General features: G+C 40.6%; 1 protein-coding gene across 4 annotated transcripts in view; it reads left to right on the top strand.

The window, feature by feature from the left end:
• NTMC2T4 (Calcium-dependent lipid-binding (CaLB domain) family protein) overlaps positions 1-9,930 on the top strand; it is a 44,195-nt gene extending 34,265 nt beyond the window's left edge. For all 4 annotated transcript variants that reach the window (XM_086820643.1, XM_086820644.1, XM_086820642.1 and 1 more), the window contains 6 exons: positions 6,848-6,946; positions 7,150-7,230; positions 7,464-7,549; positions 7,835-8,060; positions 8,827-8,991; positions 9,189-9,930. In XM_086820643.1, coding sequence (XP_086676769.1) covers positions 6,848-6,946; positions 7,150-7,230; positions 7,464-7,549; positions 7,835-8,060; positions 8,827-8,991; positions 9,189-9,503 — 972 coding nt within the window. In that variant the 3' untranslated portion in view covers positions 9,504-9,930. The remainder of the gene's footprint in view (positions 1-6,847; positions 6,947-7,149; positions 7,231-7,463; positions 7,550-7,834; positions 8,061-8,826; positions 8,992-9,188) is intronic.
• The last annotated feature ends 5,698 nt before the right edge of the window (positions 9,931-15,628 follow it).

The raw sequence follows: 15,628 nt of genomic DNA, 5'->3' as shown, positions 1-15,628 counted from the left end.
ATGTGGCAGCCATAAGGTGGGCACCGGACCTGATTTGTACCCTTTTCAAGTAGTATAAATTGTACAGGTTGGACAGGACTTATTTAATACATGTGGCAGCCATAAGGTGGGCACTAGAGCTGATTTGTACCCTTTTCAAGTTGTACTGGAAGAGATAGGTGCTAGCTAGTGGAGAATCCCTGGGCACCCGTGAAGTTGTATTTGGAAGTAGACTCCTTTTTGGTAATCTAACCATAAAGGGGAAAGGGGGGCGGGGGGGGCGGGGTCAGCCCATCTTCTGGCCCCTAGTGTGGTGTATTGGTAGATTTGTCATCTTCTTTTATGTGGCATGCTTATGTGTATTTTCAGTTTTCGTGATTGATAAGCTTTTCGTGTTACAGTAGCCCTTCTGTTTTACATTGGTATCAGAGCTTGGCTTTCTACACAGTTTGTGTCTAATATGATGCTGGATATGGCTGCAAGGAGTCATTATCCGTGAGAAGGATGGGATTCGGAGATAGCCCTCGTCTTATTGTCGTGTATCGAAAGAGGTTACTTTTGGTTTAAGCGGCAGTGAGCATGTGGAAAGACTTCGTGGCCCTCCTGTCTGTGTAGGGGCACTGTTGTACCCTTGCAGTCTATTCAGTATCATACTTGGAAAGTTGGTAGCGAGCGGTTCCGGGGCACGGAAATTCTTTTCTTTCAGGTTATTTGGTAGATACATTATGGCCAGCCAGTTAGATCATTCTGTGAAAGACTCTCACTCGTACTCGCCGCATGCGGGAAGAGGATAGAGACAGGGATCATGTTGGGGCTTTGGTAGACAACGATCCACCGTTGTCTGCTCTAGGGCTGAAGATTTGCAGGATATTGATGCCTTGATGAATGAGCTTGAAGAGCTCCGTGCTTTGCAAAGAGACCCTGATGTATAGAGAGTCATTGAATCAAAGTCTCATGTCAAGACTAATGTGGTCACTTTCGATGCAATTGTCCAAAAGATGGGAATTGACAAACCTTGAGAGTTGGCTGTTGCTTATTTGAAAAGCCGTGGCGATGATGTTTCCGATGATGAGGGCAAGTGGGTCTTCACATGGTAGCCTCGCAGGCTATCTCGTGAAGGGAATTCCGATGATGTTGTGAGAGGGCATGCAGCCCGCACTAGTAATGTAAAAGGGTATGGAGCCCGAGCAGGTGATGTAAGTGGGCATGCAGCCCGAGCAAGTGTTTTGAGGGGGCTTGCATCCCATGCAACATATATGAGGGGGCATGCATCCTGAGGAGATGATGTACATCGACATGTAGCTCGAGGGGATGATGAGGGGTTTTCAGCCTATTTGAGAGATGCAGAAGATCTTCATGCATTGTCGGTGGTATCTCCACCTTCTAGATATGTTCCTGTTCCCAGAGTTCCATCTAGAGTGGAGGGTGTTGCACGGGAAATCAGCCCTAGGTCTGGGCACCGTCGCCATCATAGACATGGTGAGGAGGATGATGTTTTAGAGCGTCGAGATGCTCATCACAGCAAGAAGGCCAAAGAGTTCAAGTCAAGAGACAAGGATATCAAATTCGAGAGCTATAATGGAAAGCAGGATACCACCAAGGCACTTGCTTTCATAAGGCAATTTGAAATAGCCTTTTGCACTGAGAAATTTACCAAGAAATCTATGCTCAAGCATGTGGGTATGCATCTTAAAGAGACTGCAAGTTATTGGTGGATGGCAAAGCTTTTTGACAGGACGGTTGCTCGTACATGGAGTGCCTTTAAAGAGCAATTCTATGATTGGTTCCTTCCTCCTCACTTGGAGAAGGATGTACGAAAGGAAGGATGAAGGCGAATCCGTTTCCTCTTACGTTTCTTTTGGCGGATTCTTCTTAAAGTCACACCATTCATGACGATTAGTGAGGACGAGAAGAAAAGAAAGTTTGAGTCAGGGCTGCAAAGAATCATTCAAAAGAGCCTTGCAGTGTATTCCCACAACACTCTATAGGAGCTCATATACTCAGCTACTATTTTTGAGGAGTTGCATGGTAAGGGAGCGTTAAAAAGACAAGAATTCAGCTCATACAAGGAAAAATTTAGAGCTGGAAATGAGCAGAAAAAGGGTGGACAGCCACCTAAGTTTATGCCTAATGAGTCAAAGGATGCTAAAGGGGGCTCGGAAAAGAAGCCGAGAGGTAAAAAGGATAATCCCAAGCTGTCCAAACATCATATTTTTTATTGTATGAGAGGGGGGAAGTGCTTCACATGTGGGAGGAAGGATCACATGAAATCTCAATGCCCCCAGAATCTCAAAAAGAATAATGTGCAAGATGCAAAACCGAGTGTGAATGTTATACCCGATGTCCAGGTCCCAGGGTAACACTGCACACGAACCAAAGAGCAAAATTCTATGCAAACCTTGGGGCAACCAAACAACTTTATTCCTTTTTGATAATGCCTCAATAAATAACTTTATATCCATACAGAAGGTTGCTGCTCTTGGGTTAAAGCCTGAGGAATTGAGCATGGACTTTCATGCAGATGTTGCCTTTGAGGGCAAGGAAGTCAAGGTCACTCCTATCATTGGGAAGCTTCGCATACAGATACATGGATATTTGGATCATGAAGACTTCCTCGTGGCACCGCTTACGGGATGTGATGTGATTCTTGGGATGCCTTGGCATTATCGTTTGGATCCCAAGATTTTGCACAAAGAAAAGAAAGTTAAGTTTACTCATAGGGACGGGGAAGTTTGTATTGATGTGGGTTTTCCAAGGTAATACAGAAATATGCTTGTTCTTACTTGGTCTTTGTACGTGATAATGTTGAGCATGATGTTGTAAATCTCGTAGATCAAGATAAGATTGATTTCTTAAGTGAATATGCTGATTGTTTTGCCCACTTTCTACCATGACAGTTACCCTCAGAGAGGCTAGAGGATCATTGTATTGACATAGTCCCTGGTTGCTCTCCTTCTAACCGACCTCCTTATAGGGTGAGTGTTGCCCAACAGGAGGAAATCATGACTCAAGTGAATGATTTGCTTGAGAAGGGGTTGATAAGGCCAAGTTCTTCGCCTTATTGTTTCCTAGTTTTACTTGTGGAGAAAAAAGATGGGACATACAAAATGTGTGTTGATTACATGGCTCTTAACAAGATTACAATCAAGAACAGGTTTTCGATTCCTCGAATTGATGATATTCTTGATAAACTTGAGGGAGTTGCTTGTTTTAGTCGCATTGATCTTAAGAGTGGCTACCATCAGATTAGAGTGGTACCCCAAGATGTGCACAAAACAGCTTTCGGAACATCATTTAGGCAGTGGTTTTAGGCCGTACAGAGGTGTATGGACCAGATCAGGTCCACGTGGTAGCATGACAACACGCGGCAGCCCATCAGCGTAGATCAGCAACGCAACAGCACGACGAGAGACCGTCAACGCAGATCAACAATGCGATAGCATGACGGCAGTCCGTCAGTGCAGAACAGCAACACGAGAGCAGACAATGGAACATGAGCGCAACAATAGTACGGCACAGTTCCGTACTACTGTATTGATCCATACAGTGTACGACTGACAGATGATGACGTGGTATAGGTAGTCGACAGCGACATTCTAAACAGTAGTAGGCGGCAATGACACGCTTTTATAACGATGACCAGCTACACTCTCAATTGGATATCCATTCCTTACTATAGAGGAAGAGTTGGGCTCAAGTCGAAACTCCAATATATTCATAATCCAAGTATTGAAGCCAATCGTGTTCAAGAAGATAACATAAGTCCATATCCAAAATCCGAAGTCAGATATGGGCACAAGAGCCAACCGTATGAAGAAACAAGCTTTGGCCAGCTCCATCGGCCGCATGAAGAGTTAGACACAGGCACGAGAGTCAATTGTGTCCCAAATATCCATAAATCCATAAGTAGCTATGAGTACCTGCAAAAAGAAAATAGACAGAATACATAGCCACGAGATCTTGCTATGCCATTGGATTCCATAAGGGAACCACCCGTATGATCCATACGCATGCCCAAGCCTAACATGTTGCACACGTCCATCTCTTCACAGGTACCTCTACCCTGTACAAGAGTACAACTGGTTCACTAGGGCAACTACCCTTCCATGAAGCCAAACATGCTTGCTAGGGTTTCTCCTTCCACGAGATTTCACTCACCAAGGCTACCACCCTTCCATGAGTGCTTGTTGCTAGGGTTTCCCCTCCCACAATGTTTCACTCACCAGGGCTACCACCCTTTCATGAGTAAATGAAAAACTCAGCTAGGCTACATTCTTCCATGAGTGAATCCAAGATAACATCCATAGTTGCCGTAGACACGGTCCCCTGCCAATGAGATGTTAGTCTAGATGAATCGTGGCGTAGACATAAGTCCCTTACTAACAAGGCGTCATGTCCACTCTACCACATGCACTCCGTCTCGGTATTCAGAGCAATCCACTCCACATATATATGCCAATCATCATTGGTGTCCCATATCACTAGTGCTTGCCCACAGGCCCTGCCGCAAGACTATCTATGATTTGCCATGTCCACGGTGGGAATAGAAACTGCATCTGTTTGCTATCTCCTGATCCTAGCATCCCTTAACCCTTCTGGATCAGGTGCACTAATTTGAGGATTAGCTCCATGTGCATAATAGGTTAAGACCCAATTCGAACTTTCTCTTCTTTTACTCTTCATCAATCTTCATGAAGGGAATCACCTCCAACAGTACCTTTCACAACTCTGATATGTGTAAAGCGATTGATTCCCCCTCTTTTTGACCCAATCCCAATTTTAACCGTATGTTTTAAGCAAAAAAACTGAGCATAAAAATTGCTTTTAAACTTAGCCCATGTGGTAATGGTGTTGCCGGAAAGCTTTAGGGCCAACCACCTGGCACTGATGTGCATGAGTCCCTTTCAAATACATGCAAACATGTCTAAGCTTCAAGCCGGGAAATTTAGCACAGTTCGATATTGAAAGTACCATTTCGGTTTGTTCAGGGCACCTCCTTTTGTATAATTGTCCTGCCCTGCCCCCTTCCTCTCTCTTTCTATGTCACTTTTTTTAAATTTTTTTTTGAAATCTGGTTATGACTCACTCCAAATGGATCAAAATTATTACCTATCGAAGTTCGATACTCAATGAAGAAGTTGAGGTAAAATAAAATGGCAAGTAATAGGTAACAAATAGGCATAAAAAATCGAAATAGACAAAGCTCTTGGCTTGACTCTAATAGTTTAGAACAGGCCGACTAGAGCGCAGATCCATGGCAGAGGAAACCTTAGTTGTTTTGTGCAGGTTGTATGCACCGATATGCGCAAGAAGCATGGTGTTTTCTTTTCCAGAAGCTCGAGTGTTTTTGGCGTTTAAGAAGCAAACGCTTTTTTGCTAAAGATGCTCGATTGCTGGTTTTTTTAAGTAGGAAAAAGCAGCATCGTTTTTTGTGTGGAAAGCAGATGTTTTTTTTTTGGCTATAAATATTTGATGGCCTTTTTAAAAGAGGGGAAAGCTATAAGTCAAATTAAAGCACATGTAAGGGGGGGCTTGCTTGTGAGTTTTCCACATCAGAAATGAATCTCTCCTTGGTCAAGAGGGCTGAAAGAACTCGGCTAGCTTCCAAGAGTGTGATTGTTTTCAATAATTTGCTTTTCTTCCGACAGATGCGCCTAGCAAAAAGGATTGGCCTCATCTATGATATTCAGTCCTGAGGTCGCTGTAGTAAACTTGTCCACCCAACAAGACTCAAGCTTTGGATTACGTGGGACGTGTGCCCGACAAATCATCGAAATGACTGGAAGGCCAGTGGTGTGGAAAACACGCTAAAAACATGTTATTTATGCATGTTACATCATGAATAGTGACTTGGGTGCCCACAAAGATATGCAGGGTGTTCGGAACCCATACCTGGGTTACCTCCCATTCTCAAAGCTTTGTCCAAAAATCCATAAAATCAGCAAAATATTGAGAAATGCTAATAAATTCCTGTAAATTTGAGAAATGGTGACATCAAACATATCAGAGCTTACCTTTTTCATTGGTTATGGACGCGTTGAGGTAGCCTAGCCCACAACATTACATCACTTGTATTTATGGGATTCTTACAAGGACATGGATAATAGGCAACTTATGGGTGGCCAAATGGAAAGGCATGCCACTGAATTGTAAGGTTGGAGGTGAACGCTCAAAGGAGATTAATCGTAGTAGGCTCAAGCAGCTAGGGGTCACTACTAACAACTGCTTCTTTTAGAAACTTGGGCACCTGCCAAGGACTGTTTGAGGGTGCCATTGGATGGCTGAAACCTGCCAACAATGGCTGCCCACTGGTCAGCATCCATGCCATTCTAGCATTGTCCATGCTCTTCCCTAACTACTTCTCACAGGACAAGCTTCAAGGACATGGAAACACACAGAACTTGCACCTGGTCTCGTATATGAATGGTGATCAAGGGGTTCAAAATGAGTATGAAAGCAACTATGCTTCTATCGCATGCTTTCCTCAATCTCCCCTTGCTCACTAGCTGCCATGTGGCTAATGAGACAGAAGCACTAATGATTAGAGATAAATCCCTTCAAGATCAAAGGTTGCATACCTTAGTTTGAACAAACTTCTGCTTGACAGGAATCCTTTCTTTGGGTCTAGTGAGCCCCTAGCTGCTCAATGTGGCATGAGGCTAAAAGGATTGTCCCCAGTATTGTGGAGCTGCATTGCTGATGTTTGGCTTTGGTTGTGTAGTCTCATTGTCCCAGATTGTTGTGTCATGTGAAATTTGAAACCCTAATGGTCAAGGTGCTAGTAAGCACTCAGGAGTATTCTTAAACAATCATTTGAGTTCTGCTTTCTATACGTATCCTAACAAGGTTTTCCCTCTTAATTTTGTAGCTGAAAAATTTACGGATCTTTGCCACTGTCCGGGTCATCTTCAAGCTAGCTGAAGATATACCGTGTATCTCAGGTGTAGTTGTGGCACTCTTGGCCAAGGTAAGCAGGGGGTTATGGGGTGAAATTCAGCCAAGTGTTTCTTTTGTGGGCGGTTAAGTTCTCTGTCATTGCTGTTTAATGGTGTATTTGTTTTTGGATGGAGAATTGTCCACTTTCTTTATTCATACTTTTCATCACATGCTATCTAATATCTGGATGGGATTTCATACAACTAAATGATTAGTCGCATTTGCTAACTGCAGCCAAAGCCAGAGATAAAATACACGCTGAAACTCGTTGGTGGAAGTTTATCTAGTGTTCCTGGCATTTCAGACTTGATCAAGGTACACTCCTCTAATCTGTTGAAACCTTGGCATTCTTGGTGCTTGGTTATCACTGAAAATTTTACAATGCACTACTGTCTCTGCCTCGTCATTGTGAGAAACTTCTATGCAACTTAAGAGTTACGTCTTTCTTGTTATCTCCGTCGGTGCAGTCAACTTGATTTCTTGAGGTTTTCCTGTCAACTACAGGATGTTTTGGTGCATTCTTCAATCTGTTGGCTGTATGTTTGCAGGATATAGTTGAAACAGCAGTGTCTGACAATCTGCAATGGCCACATAGAATAGTGGTGCCCATTGCTCAACCTCCTGTGGATTTGAGGTATTGATTGTCTTTGTTTTTAGTCTGGTGTCTGATGCTGCTCTAGCTTTTCTGTGGTCCTTATCACGTCTAACAACATTTATTCAATAAGTACCTCACCTCTGGTGCATGTTTCCTCTGTCAAGTCTACGGCTCATTGGTCTAAGTAACTTCACAGAGACCAATTGCTTGTTCTAGACAGACTGAATTGCTCTGTGTCTAGTCTTCAACAAGCTCCTAAATTGTGATTTTAGCCATTTCTAGTAGTAGATGATGCTTTTATTATCTTTTTTACTTTGTATACAGTGATTTGGAACTAAAGCTTCAGGGAAGGTTAACAGTAACAGTAATCAGAGCAAAATCCTTGAAGAACATGGAGATGATTGGCAAGTCAGATCCGTATGTAATAGTTTATGTTCGTGTTCTTTTCAAAGTCAAGACGAGGACGATAGACGGTAACTTGAATCCAGAGTGGAATGAGACGTTTGAGTTTGATGTTGAGGATCAAGAAACACAGTCACTTGTATTGCAGGTCTCTTTTATACACATGCTTTTGCCTCTCTCTCTCTCTCTCTCTCTCTCTCTCTCATTCATTCATTGTGGAGGGGTTTCTCAATGCTTAGCAACCGACATGTTGCAGCTATGTGACCCTACTTTGTTAGATGCTTGATCATGAGAAAGCATACAAAATAATGGCTCAATTCAGCCATGAAATTTGATCAGTCACACACATGCATGCACATAGGGTACTAGTGACACCTAGGAAAATTGAGTGTAAGCTTTCCATGATTCTTTTTTTTTTCACACAGCCATGTTTACGACATGACAGGGAAATAAGTATGATCTTTAATTTTATTGCAAGCCTCTGACGCAGTGAAAAATTTGAGGTTAAGGATGCATATTCAACCAATAGGAGGTGACACGATAGGAAAAAGCTTGCTAATACTGGTCCTTGGAGGGTGTAATCTTGAATTTGAAATCACATTGAAGGGGTGGATGTGTAAAATTTTTGGTTCACGTTTTGGTTCCCTTATCCTACGAGTGGTTTGGACTCCACAAAGTTTTGTAAAACAGTGTAGGTGTCATTGACCATATTTTGGTCTCTCCAAAGGATGGTAATACAATCTTTTTCCTCATCACTAATACGAGGTGTGCATTGACTCTTTTATGGTGGCATGCGCATGCTAGTGGACTCCATGGTTTTCTATTAAAGCTTTAATTTGCAATGCTACAAGAGCATATATTACCTTCTTTAATCCCAGTTCATTACTGTCTATAACTTGGGAATAATCTGCCAGGTGCTTGATGAAGATATTGGGGCAGACAAGTTGCTTGGTGTTGCAATATATCCTTTGGCAAAGCTCAATGCCGAGGAAACCAAGGAACTGTCCCTGTCTCTTGTACCATCCCTTGATATGGACAACGTGAAGGACAAGCAGGATCGAGGCTCAATAATTGTAAAAGTGAGTTTCACAAATCATTCAGAACTCATGAAGACGCATGGAAAAGGATGTTTTGCTGCATTGTTTTCTGTCAATGTAGTGTGACTGGTCCGGTTTCTAGAAGGATGTTCTTTGTTGATTGTTGCAACTGGTCTGGTTTCTAGTTAGCTCTTGTACTTTGTTGTTGAACGGTGTAAGTGATATGGCTGTATATGCAGACCCATTATCACGTTTTTTCAAAGGAGGAGCAAAAGGAAGCTATGGAGGCTGAACAGGCTTTCTTGGAGGCTAAGAAGAAGGCTGCAGAAGCAGGTCTCATTGGTGGAACCATGGATGCTATTGGGGGAGCAGTTGGAGGAGCGGGCAAGCTGGTGGTTGGTGGAGTGGGTATGATTGGTAGTGGGGTTGGCACGGTGGGCAGTGGCCTTGGAAAAGCTGGGAAACTAGTTACAAAAAGTATGTCCGCTTCATTTACATCAAAAAAATCAAAAAACTCTGGTCAGGAGAATGGAATTCCAGGGACACCAAAGTGAAGTAATTTTTGTGAAAGGCAGTTAATGTTTTGGTGTGAATACCTTCCCTTATGTAAAGGATCAGCACCTGCCACCTTTGAGCACCTATGAGTTGTATCTCATCTATGTTTCCTGCTTTTAAGTTTCGTGGAAGGTAGTGCATGTCTTGGTGTGAATACCTTCTCTTTATGTAAAAAATCAGCACCTTTGAGTTGTATCTCATGTAGGTTTTGTGCTGTCATGTATTCAAGCAAGAGGTTATGTGAAATGGCAATGTGAATGCCGTCTTTGGTGGCCTCTCAAGGTGTCAAGACAGTGTGCAGCCTTCTTCTAGCCAAATTATTTGTAATCAGCACCTTTGAGTTGTATCTCATGCAGGTTTCCTGCTGTCATGTATTCAAGCAAGAGGTGATGTGAAATGCCAATGTGAATGCCGTCTTTGGTGGCCTCTCAAGGTGTCAAGACAGCGTGCAGCCTTCTTCTAGCCAAATTATTTGTAATGTGCCTTGGCAGGTGTTATTATGCCGACATATTTTCATATTGGGTATCCATAGAACTCAGAAGTGGAGACGTAATGGTATGCGTCCTTGTAAAGAATGAGCGCTAAAGGTTTGAAGTTGGCTGCGTTTTCTACCATTTCGGTGCAGTAATATTTTTTTAAACCGTGACTTGCGCACTGCTAAATCAAAATCCAGTATCGAGTCTTGAATGTTAAAACTAGCTGTTAATATAATCTTCTACAAAATGATGTTATGGAGGAGGCTGGCACAAGGCATCACAACGTCGTGTTGATGACAGGATGATGTTGAGATATTGAATAGCAGCATTGGTAAAATGCAGTGAAAAGTAAAAGATCGTCACATGCTTCTCAGCTTAGTAAGAATCTTGCCTTTAGTGCTTAACACAGATGAGAGCTTTTCTTGCTATGCCAGAAGGTTAAAACCTTAAAAGGGGTTGAGGCGCCTAGATTTTTTGTCAGATAGGGTAGCTGTGCTTGAAATTCCAGTTTTGAGTATGAGTGATAGTAGAAGTCAGTATGATAGCTATGGTTGGGTCTTCAATTGTGAATAGTAGAGAAGCTATGCTAGAGATCCTTAGTTGAATATGAGTGGCACTAGAAGGCAGAAAGTACAGGGTAGTTAGTAAGCTTGACGACTTGGTTGGTCTTGTGCATCTAGCACACACCTTCTTGTAGTAACTTGGATTTAATAAATTGGTGGTTTGTGAGCCAATGGTAAACTGTTTTCTTGTGATGACCAATCCATTGAATTTCCTTCTGTGAAGGGATTTATGATTTGGATAGGGTCGAGTTCACTGGTTCTACCTTTTTCATATGTATTGATGTTTATCGACGTCTCCCGTTTTGAGACTTTGGATGTCATATTTACATGATTAGATGTCCACTTAACAGGAATGAATGATAATGTCTCACACTAGCGTGCACACAATCCTACGCCAATGGCTTGATGAAACACTTCAATTATGCAGCAAATGTGCAGGCGTGTGTGAGTGTCTCCACCCGCCATGATTGAAGAGCAGCGCCAAATTTATGATCCACATCTGTCAAAGATGACCACCATGTCAGCGCGCACGAAAGAAAAATCAGTTGGACAACTTGCACAAGTTCAGAAGGCAATTTCTCCCCAACCAAAGAGGGTAATTTTGAAAAGTTCTCGAGGACTTACTAGGCACCCAAGTCAATGCACACTTACCTGTTAGAAACAATTAAAGAGGCATTTGTGAGCTTCATTGATGCATTATGATGTGCCAATCCTTAATTTCCAGCTGCTTTGTGCCATATGAGAAAAATACCCATTTATCTCGATTCAAAGGTTCATGAAACCTCTACTTCTAAGCTTGCAATCTTCACAATTTACATTGTTTGCTTCAGATCCTAGGGTGTGGGCGAATAGTTGGAAGGCATAAGAAATTTGTTCAAGCCATGGCCTCACTGATGGACATGCACCATATCTCTACAAGCAACTTCCTCACGTGCATTACCATGACAAGAACAAGTCTGTGAATGCCAGGGTTTCTTGGTTGAACATTCTTAAATTCACATCAAGGAGCTAATATAAGCTAGATGTTAACCCAATTAACACACCCTTGATCAAGTCAACATTTCACCTTCTTGGCTTAGCATCCCTAACTTCACATCAAAGTGGGCTAAGGCTAATATAAGGTAGCAAGGGGGCGATCTTAACCCTTGATCAATCAATAACAACGTCCTCTACTTTTTAAAAAGGTTCTTGTAAAGTAGGCTATGAGTTTTGTACATAACCATAGTGTAAAGGTTGGAATAGAACAAGGGTATGCTCACTGATACATCTAGGCTCACACTTTTTACTCAATAGTGTTGGTGAAAACTAATAATAGAAAATATTCACTCAATGAGTTATGGGATTAGGATGTGTGAAAAACCCTTGAATTTTGTTATCACTTTGTGAATGGGTAAGAAATTAAGGAAAGAGAAAATAAGACATCAACAAAAATTGAAAAAACTTGGTAACAACATTGTTCGTAGTATCTATAGATTTAAAAGCATACATCAAACAATTTGTCACAATCATTCATGAAGAAGAAGCATGGTGTTACTCTTAACATGGGGGTGCTTTAATAATGTCAATATCAGGTGAGGAAATCACCCTTAGAGAAACTAAAGAATCAAAGAAGGTAAAGCCAATGATGATCTTTGTGAAAGTTCTAATGTGAATTCATGGTAGTTTGTGGATGTGTTTACTTGGAATTGCAATGTATCCATTCATTATTGCAAGATTGGAGAATTTATCCTATATGACCATGCAACCAACCACATCTAGAACTTTATAGCAAAATAGATGTAAAGTGCAAGGATCTAACAATCTCCTTTTGGAAGAAATATAACGTTCATGCCTATATTTGCAATAATAGTATGGTGAAAAAAACTCATTTACAATATGCTACTTGGCTAAGACGCCTTTAATTGCAAACCTAATTTTTTGATTAAGAAGTCTTTAATTGTAGATCTTTTTTTGGGGGGGGGGGGGGGTAAGAAGCTTTCTATTGCACACCTTTAAGAGGTATCTAAGACACAATGTTAAACTATGAAAGGAGCATACATTCTATCATGTGAGAAATTAGAATCATCCATTTCAATCGTAGATTTTGATAAATGTTCTTTAGGTGTATGATATGGTTGAATCTCCTGATAGACATTTTAAGGGTAGAATTTCAATGCTTGACGATAAAGCATAGAGATTCATTTCATATCTTTAACATGATAATTGTTTTTCTCTTTGAAGCACAAACATTAGACCTAGTTGCTATAAGATGCACAAGATTTATTGAATATCTTTAAGGGGATGCATCATCATTTTTTTTGAATCACAAACATTAGACCTAGGTTGCTATAAGATGCATAGAGATTCATTTAATCTCTCTAAGGGATACATTAAGTTGTTTTTATCTTTGAAGCACAAACATTAGACTTAGGTTTATAGAAGATGCATGAGATTTGTTGGTGGCATGAATTTGCTAGAGTCTCCTTTTATATATGGCTTGATATGTGTGAAAGACACAATTACCCATTCCTCCCTGTTTATATAGCTTGATATGTGTAAAAGACACAATTACCTATTCCTCCATGTTTGTCTTAAAAAATAAAGTAGGATATCCTTGCAAACCCTTGAAACTCATATCGTATAAATGTATCATTTAAAAATTATTCATTTAAGAGATGATTGGGCTTCATGAATTGGAAAAAAAAATGCTTTGATCTCAATTAAAATTTTAATGGGTTGAAACGTGCTTAGTTGGGTTGTGTTTCGATTATATATCTTTTATGTGATCTTAGAATAATGTAAGGTTTTATAGGATATTTTTCTTTGTAAGATGAATCTCACTTTTCTTTTTCCGTTCTTTTATAGGATTGTTTTTCTTTTGTAAGATTAATCTCCCTTTTTTTTTCCTTTGGTTCTAGGTATAAGTGAATAAGGGTTGCTTTGGTGCCGTCCCCCTCATAGTACTTGCCTAGCTTATTGTGATGGGTACTTATTAGTACTTTAAGGGTTAGGGGTAAAGAGTGGATACTTAGTACTTGCCTTACCTTATTATGATGGATACTTAGTAATTTGAGGGTTAGGGGTAAAGAGTGGATACTTAGTACCTACCTTGGCTTATTGTGATGGACTTAGTACTTTGAGGGGGTTGAACGTAGGGTTAGGGGTAGGGATTTAGTACTTTGAGGGTTAGGGTTAGGGGAAAAGAGTGGATACTTAGTACTTGCCTTAGCTTATTGTGATGAGTACTTAGTACTTTGAGGGTTAGGGATAAAGGGTGGATACTTAGTACTTGCCTTAGCTTATTGCAGCACGAGTACCTAGTACTTTGATGATTAGGGGTAAAGAGTGGATACTTAGGGTTGTCCATTGGCACTCCATCTCCATGATCCAAAGCGTCCTCCTCTCCTTTGGATAGGAAGGTTGGCAAACCTATGGGTGTAGCTTGATCTAAACTTGGGAATAGCATCAAAGGGTGGGTAAGGGTGGTAATGGATCTTCTCCTCTTCTAGAAGTGGTTTTAACTCTTGCTTAAACATCCGAGAAAACAAATCCTTCTCCTCCTCAGGCTCATCGAATCGTTCCTTCTCACTCTCTTCTATGATCATTGCTAGGGGCTATTTCGCTATATAGAATGGGAATGGGTTTGATCACATTAAAAGAGGATGCAGGCCTGAGTGCCATTAGTCCTTATAAAATCATAGGTTTATCCCTTATTATCTTATGCTTAAACATAAAATCTTAGATTAAAGACACTTTAAGCAGTGGCTTTATATAAGGGTAGAAGTATCTTCCCAATTTGAGTATTCGACATGCTTATTTGATATAAAACTTGCTAAAACCTAGCTTCCCTCCTCTTTTTCTTTCATAAAGTTTAACGATAGAAAGTAAGGTTTACTCTTTTTGACATATTTTACACTAGCACATATATACACACCTTACAAGTACATACTTATACTTATATACATATCCCTTAGATAAAATTTCCATAACATGATGATGATGATACCTTGGCCATAACTTTATATCTAGTGTAAGTGCCTATCATGCATATTATAAATCTTCAAGCAGTTTTAGTAATATAAATTCCAACGTTCAAGGTTTATATTTAGTGTTTTTTTATTATTATGAGCATTCAAGGACTTTTGGAAATCAAGTTTCTAAGGCAAGGTCTCCCTCTCTCTCCACAAACACCCACACACATGACACACATTTCTTTCTGAAACACACACACACACACACACACACACACACATGACACACATTTCTTTTGGAAATTAGTTTCTAAGGCAAGGTCTGCCTCTGTCTCACAAACACACACATGACACACATTTCTTTCTCAAACACACACATATATCACCATACTCTCTCTCTCTCTCTCTCTCTCTCTCTCTCTCTCTCTCTCTCTCAATGTCACACATCTAAAGCTATAGGGATTTATATCAGATACCTAATGGTAAATTTGAACCCTCAATTGCTCCAAAATACAGTGATTAGCACTGAATAATCACTGATTAGCAAATTAATGCTCTGTTTTGTGTGCAAAAAACAGAGTATGTGGGGAGTCCAGATCTAGTGCCTTACACTTCAAATGAGCTCAAATGCTTTCAAAGGCATCAATAGCAATGAGTCTAGTAGAGGATTAAGCCAAGAAACACAAGATTTGACCAAATATTGAAAGCTTAATCTCTGTTTTACCAAAAGTATCAGAATATTCAGTTTTTAGAATCTTGCTAATGCTTACTTTTAGGACTATGCATAAACCTTCTCAAATGGGAGACCCCAAACTGAATGTTTGGCCCTGTATTATAGAGGTATTACATAGATAGATGAAGTAGTCAATAGCCTACTAATAAAGTGATACATTAAATGGTTCACCTGCATCATCCTAGAGACTAAGCCTAGCACTTATCTCTATTGGTGTAGCAATATTCTTATAGTCTTCAAGGCTTCCCCTTCTCAACAAGACCATGAGGCTGAGATTTGTAAACCTCTTCATGCAAGTCACCATTTAAGAAGGCAGTCTTGATATCTAAGTGATGTACATTCCAACTATGATACTCTAGGCCAACATAATAATATACCCAATCGTAGTCATACAAGACATGT

Source organism: Cibotium barometz, chromosome 26, assembly GCF_041138505.1.
Source record: "Cibotium barometz isolate CiBa-2024 chromosome 26, ASM4113850v1, whole genome shotgun sequence".
Classification (NCBI taxonomy): Eukaryota; Viridiplantae; Streptophyta; class Polypodiopsida; order Cyatheales; family Cibotiaceae; genus Cibotium; species Cibotium barometz.
The sequence above is the reverse complement of the archived record's forward strand: the minus strand, read 5'-3'. Positions and strand labels throughout refer to the sequence as shown.